Source organism: Papaver somniferum, chromosome 7 (assembly GCF_003573695.1).
Source record: "Papaver somniferum cultivar HN1 chromosome 7, ASM357369v1, whole genome shotgun sequence".
In the NCBI taxonomy this organism is placed as follows: domain Eukaryota; kingdom Viridiplantae; phylum Streptophyta; class Magnoliopsida; order Ranunculales; family Papaveraceae; genus Papaver; species Papaver somniferum.
The window spans coordinates 32267638-32274101 of NC_039364.1; the positions used below are offsets into that span (position 1 = coordinate 32267638).

Genomic DNA, 6464 nt, shown 5'->3' on the forward strand with positions numbered 1-6464 from the left:
GTTTATAACTTGAAGTAAACGTTTCGTTCCATTTTAATAGTTTATCCCCGCCGGCAAATTTATGATACGTTAATACTTGGGCATCTCACAGTTCACATCAGACGTAACCACACAACATGTAATGGGCCGAGCTAAGGGTGGCAATGGTTAACCCCGAAAGATCGTTTTCAGTATCGACATCCTTTACAGTTTTTTCTTAATTTAAAGTTTTCAAGAGTTTAGTGAACCCGGTTAATATACCAATGCATGTCATCTCCCCACATATACAGCTCTCATCATCACTGTGGAGAATGGGTTCCAGTGGACTTTATTCCAGTATGCCCAGCTGGGGCTAGGTTCTGTCGACTGTCGCCGGATGGATAGCTAGGTGACCGCACAGTTGATCGGGAAATAGTAATGAGCACCCATATAGAATTATTAGTGGAATCTTTTGTTAAAAACTATACTATAAAAAGGACAAACCATATCAACAAGTACAGACATAGAGACTGTGACGTGTCACATTAGATTCTTCCTTCCTTTTTCTGATCAGCCTACCGAATTGTACTGTACCAAATAAAACAACCTTCACTAGAGAGAGTGTGCATTGCATCTTCAACTACTGTTAGTAGCAGCTCATCATAGAACAGTCATTAAGTCTAAGTTCGTTTCTTTATTCGGGCTGCCGAATAGTGGGAGGTTATTAAGTAAAGGTGGCCATCTTCTTCTTCTAGATGTTCTGCATGTGGCTTCTGATTAGAAAAGAATCAAGAAAAAAAAAGGAATTTTTGAATCATTAGCTCAACAAATTCTACGAATTTCTATTACTTTCCAACTATATAGGCGATATAGAAAAAAATTCCAAGGATTTTTGGATGCCTGCTATAAGGGGACCAATTTTTACTAAGGGGACAACAGATGTTCATGAATTGATCACCTGGTGTTCTTGCTTTGGCCACCGCTAATCCCAGCCGGCCACATGCAGTTGATCTGGATAACATGCAACCTTTCCGCCAAGTAGCCTACCAGATCATCCACGATATGCAGTGTAGATTGGGTGGTTGGTGGATCGGTCACGATATGGGGTCACTCCTAATGTCGATTCTCTGATGTTGCAGAAATTTATCGTGATGGGGGAATCCAGTAGAAAAACCATGGCCAAACTTCCTTTAAAGCCTAGGTTAACAACACATAGTGGAAACAGAACAAAGTTTTTCTAAAGGCAAAAGTGAAAGAAGCTGAACCAAGTATATTATCGTGATATCTGCACAGTGTGCGATAGAAAGCATACACTTTAACACCTACTTATATAAACAGAAAGCAACAACTAATTAGATCCCCATATGCATGAACTGATGGCCTAAATCACACTCTTGAGATGATGACCTCACACGACACTCTCTACAAGACAGCAATTTGCAACACAATTTTGTATAGCACAAGGGTCATTCAATGAGAGCCATCTGACAAAGTATCTTGACCGCGGCGGCAGTGGCAGAGCCACGATTCTATGTAGGAGGGTGCCAAAAAAAATTAAAAATGATTGCGCTTTGTGGTGGCAAATAAGAGAAAAAATGAATAAATTTAAGGGATAGTCAAATTTTAGGCTTTGGCAAGGTTTGGAGCTAGTTGGCAAGTGGGGGAACACTTGCCTCTGCTTGACCTTCTTTTCTGCATATGGTAATTTGTTGCTGCTGTTCTCATCTGCCTTGGTTAACTGGCACGCATAAATTTCAATAACTGATTGTCATATCAGTTATCATTCCCATTATGTAAAGTATGAAAAAATAGTGCAAGATCTTCATTAGCTTTGACATTCACAGGATAACTATTTCTAGTTCATAGAACATTCTTACTTATATTGACAAGTATGTGCCTGAGAAAACAAAAATCCGTAAAAAGTACTTAAAATTTTGCTATAAACAAGGCCTCTATTCTACTTTGACGTATGTACGTGTTTGATTCCTAGATATGTTAATGCTACCAGAACCGGTCCCGATTGACACTTAAATATCCAGCCATTACTTTCCCACCAGTATTCCGCATTCCATCTATGAGAAAACACCAGGTTGAACCCAAAGCTCCAATGAAGAAATCAGCCTCCGTCGCCATCAAGAAATTAACCAGGGGATAATTGCTACTCGTCTTTCTGCCAAGACTCGCTTCATAAGATGCCATTGACGTGTTTCCTACTTGCCGTGTAATGTTCGTGTAATGAAACTTCCAATTTGGGTATGACATTGATTTGTCAATCACTTCCTAAACACCAGTAACTTGAGTTAAAAACTAGAATCTGCAGTTTATTGCCCTACATGCATAAATATTAAAGCCTAAACCAGAGAATTTTAGAACTTTAATCCCTAAGACTACACTCATAACTTACGTTGGACACAGCTGGAATGTCATCCTTTTATTTCACAAGAATGATCACTTTTCAGCCAAGCTAGAAAGAAATTTAATGACGAACGGCAGAAGTATATCTACTGACCTGCATTTCAGTTGAAAGCCAAATGGTCTTCAGGTTTGGAAAGCGCTTTCTTATCCTATCAGCAAGGCGCATATACTCTTCAAATCCAACCACCTTCATTTCACATGCCTTATCTCCTATTCTTACATGCATACTCAGTAGAGGCCTCGGAATCCAAGGTTTATGTTCGCGCCACACATATTCCTCCATATCAGATAGAGGATTATTTGCAACTGCCTGTTGAACAAAAACAATGCACAGTAATTTAACATTATCACTAACAAGAGCAAGTATCTGACAAATAATAATGACCTGCAAAAAAAAAAAATGTAAGCACCTAAGGATACAAAGGGATTAGTTCCTATTTTAAAATTTACCAATATGTTCAACGTTTGTGATCTGTTACCAGTTTAAGTGAATACCTCTGGCCATGCTCCAGGAAGACTTTCAAGAACCATCTCTGCGGCTTGAATTCCAAATTCAGTATGTCGAGCCACATTTAGCAAGTCACATGTATAATCAGTTTGGAACCTCATTAGGTACCGTATTGCCTGAGGAATACAGGTCAAAGATTAAAAATATGAAACATGAACAAACTCTGAATATTCCAACGTTAAAGATGAGATATGTAATTCCGAAACCCTGGTCAGTACTTGGTTGATTGATGAGAAACAAGTTTTTTTAGCATTGATGACAACCACAAGTTCAGTTAGTAATATAAGAAGCACTATTACACTTGTAACCCATTACAATGAGTAGTCAGTAGTAGATTGATAAAGAAATCGTTTACTTGGAGCTTGTTGATTGATATGAGGTGAATTATGAATACATATCTGGTGTTAACATTTGAACTCTCCTAGTACTAACTAAAGATTTCACTCGTACCTGTGCTCGCCACCACCTCCTATCCATTTTTCGATGATGCCTGACCAAACTGCCATTTATTTCAGTTGTTGGTTGTAAAAATAACCAAGGATCACCCCAAACCCTTCAAATGGACAATAAACATATAAGATGCAAATACGAAAAGGCGCTAGTCGTGAACCTCTCATATTACATTTAAACTATCTTACTTGGGTATACGTCCTGCCCAAATGTCCTTCGACCTATAATTATGTTTTCCAGTTACAGTTCCACTATCCCAAGCTTCTTGTCTTTTCATAAGATCAAATGCAGGATCTCGACATTCTAAAGAAGTTTCAGGAAAGAAGTAGCAAGACCAATTAGAGCGGGAACGACCTGTAAATATAGGAAGCAGCGTTATAACAAAGCTTTTTTTGTCACATTTTCGACCTTTCAACAAACATAATCAAACTAAAGTAAAAAAGATAATTTTCTGAGTACAGTTATAACTAAACTGTACCTTTACATCCATCATGGTCTGCTCGGTTGAAATAGTTGGTAACTAGAATCCTTTTCTCATTGATTGCAATAGCAAGAAAACCAATCATTCCAGCTAGCTGGGCACCAATGCCAAATCCAGGTTTTGTTTCCCAATCAGCAACTAGAAACCTTAAAATAGGGTCACTGCAATTCAGTGGGTGTTGGTGTATCCATATGTCATGTTGCACTTTCCTTGTCAGGGGAAAATTATCTTCATCTGATCCTGAAATCTGCAGACATTGACTTGGGTAACATTACCGAGAAGAATGCTGAATTTTTTAATCAGCAGATGGGAAGAAATAAAACTAGCATCTTAAAGCAAACATTGCGGTCCTACAACAACAAGAACAAAAATCGGCAACAGTAAATGCTTCATTGCTCAGTCAAGGCCTGCTTGATACAGTTCACCCAGATAAGCATAAATTGTAAGCAGGTAACACATAGTATCAAACATGGATACACAGAATTCTGAAAATTGAGTTGTCCGTGATAGCAAAAAAGAAACTTACCCAAGGAGGATAAGTGTCTTTAGATTTAAACATCTTCTCAGCATGTGCTTGTTCACTATCCACCGTGGAGTTTTCTTGTTGAATTTTCATTCTTAGAAGTCCTTCCCAGTTTTCCCAATCCGGGTTTTGTTCATTCTCTCGGTGAATGTCGAAAAATTTGTTTACTTGTGCACTGGATTTACAGTTCTCCAAATGAGGAGCTTTCGGCACTTGGGATATGTTCAGTCCTAACTTGCTCCAGAACTCATTATCAATATTACCTTCTGATTTATTTAGCATAGCAGTCCAGGCAGAATACAATAACATGATCTTCTCTTTTCTATCCGACTCTTCTTTTTTCTGTGAATGTAGCTTTCTTGCAGCATCCTTCTTACCATTATCTACAATTAACAAAAGAATATATGCTCTCAGTCCCATCTAAGGAAATCATAACCCATCAAAATGGTAATCGTCAATAAGAACAATGCTAATGGGGCATGTGCCCGTATCTTGCTGCGAGCTACTTATGTTTAATCTAGGAATCATTCGGCGGTAATAGAAGATTTGATCATGAATTACTAAAACTACCAAATTGAATTCAGGCAAAAAATGAAAAACTGAGGAACTCAAACAAAATTATTAACCTACACACCTCTACATGTTATCCTGCACTGCAACAGTTTTGTTAGCTTCACCAATAAATTTGATCATGACTTGCCAATATTACCAAATTAAAATCAGGCAAAAAATGAAAAACATGGGATGAGGAATTCCAATTCACTAAAAATGTCTGAACTTGATGAATTCTGAGACAAAGTTCCCAGGGAAGCTGGCAAAAATGAAAACCCTCCAAACTCCACATTTCCAGACGAAGAAAGAAATAAGTTAGACAAACACCAGAAAGGAAACCTGCTACACAAATTTGACATGAAAATGAGTTGCCCATCTTCAGTGCCTTTGATGAAACAACCCTCTCAAGGGTTATGTCATTTCTTTGTGCTGTGGATTCCATTTCTGCAACAAAAAAAAATCTAATTACCAAAATTTCCTACTAATCCCATTTTTGGGTACTCAAAATTTTCATTGCTTTCCAACTGTATAGTCACATGAATCCATTACCCATCATCAAGAACTCCAAATCAAACCTGGAAATTAGAGTTTCTCTCACTTGCAAACCAAACAAATTGACCACAATAAATCAAACCACCAGCAATTACTTTTTTCACCTGCAATAAATGGGAATAGCCCAACTTCAATTTCATTCAACAAAAAGGCAAAAATCACAACTACACTGAAGAACCAAGTTTGCAACAAATTCACATGCAAAAAAGTAGTAGGTTCTCTCCAACTTGACAAGCAACATGCATTACCTCAAAGTATATCCAACTTTTTCAGACGTGACTCATTGGTGGTGTCTGGTCAAGGGACTAACTGCACCTCTATCCTTGTACATTCTGATCGAGAAAAAAGAAAATAAAAGAAGAAAACCTGAAACCCAGTAATAAAGACAAATCAACATGCAAAAAGAAGTTATGGAAAAAGATGCAACCTCTAAACTTTGTGCAAGTTGTGTTACTCTGTGAAGACAAGTATCAGGAGGTTCAGTAAAGAAAACCAACCCTACCACTTCCCCTAGAAAGGCAGAAACAGAGAAAGACAAGTATCAAAAACATCCCTGTTGAACTGAGTGATGAGCCACAACAGGATCTGAAAATGGGTTTTCAGTGGGGCCTACTAGGGACTTCAAAGATGTCATACTAACTTAGATTTTTTAAGGAAAAGCCTGTGGAGATGGATTAGATGAGAAGATTAATGATTGATGAGAGTAGGATTATAAGATGAGGAGCTATGATTATGAAGTGCAGATCAAGACAAGTAGGAGTTAATTGGATCAAACCCTTTATTTAGGAGATTATTAAGTGAAGATGAAGTCAAGTAGGAGTGAGTCACTACTGACCAAACCCTTTGTTAGGAGGAGATTATTAAGTGACGAATAAAGATATAATGAATGAAGTCGTAGGAGTAGTGAGTTGCATAGACCAAACTGTTTACTAGGCGTCCATATGTGCGGTTTAGTTATTCACTTAAGAGCAACTCTAATGGGACTACCCCAATTTGATTGTTTCGCCATACCGCGTGGAAAATTG

The 6464-nt window shown here is 37.9% G+C and overlaps 1 protein-coding gene across 1 annotated transcript; it reads right to left on the reverse strand.

Moving 5' to 3' along the window:
* Positions 1-1819: 1819 nt before the first annotated feature.
* LOC113300644 lies at positions 1820-6184 on the reverse strand. The gene is made up of 11 exons (XM_026549848.1): positions 5867-6184; positions 5688-5771; positions 5437-5543; positions 5227-5331; positions 4339-4718; positions 3810-4059; positions 3520-3685; positions 3332-3434; positions 2869-2997; positions 2468-2683; positions 1820-2238 (listed from the first exon to the last, which is right to left on the reverse strand). Exons 3-11 carry the CDS (start codon positions 5441-5443, stop codon positions 1960-1962), a joined length of 1635 nt encoding a protein of 544 aa, XP_026405633.1. The 5' UTR covers positions 5444-5543; positions 5688-5771; positions 5867-6184; the 3' UTR covers positions 1820-1959.
* Positions 6185-6464: the final 280 nt, after the last annotated feature.

What these genes read in the sequence shown, in the direction of transcription:
- LOC113300644 (XM_026549848.1), bottom strand. An exon ending in TGGGCAGGACGTATACCCAA is followed by an intron (nt 3,435 to 3,519) that starts GTAAGATAGTTT and finishes GTCCATTTGAAG; the next exon opens with GGTTTGGGGTGATCCTTGGT. An exon ending in GGAGGTGGTGGCGAGCACAG is followed by an intron (nt 2,998 to 3,331) that starts GTACGAGTGAAA and finishes TGTATTCCTCAG; the next exon opens with GCAATACGGTACCTAATGAG.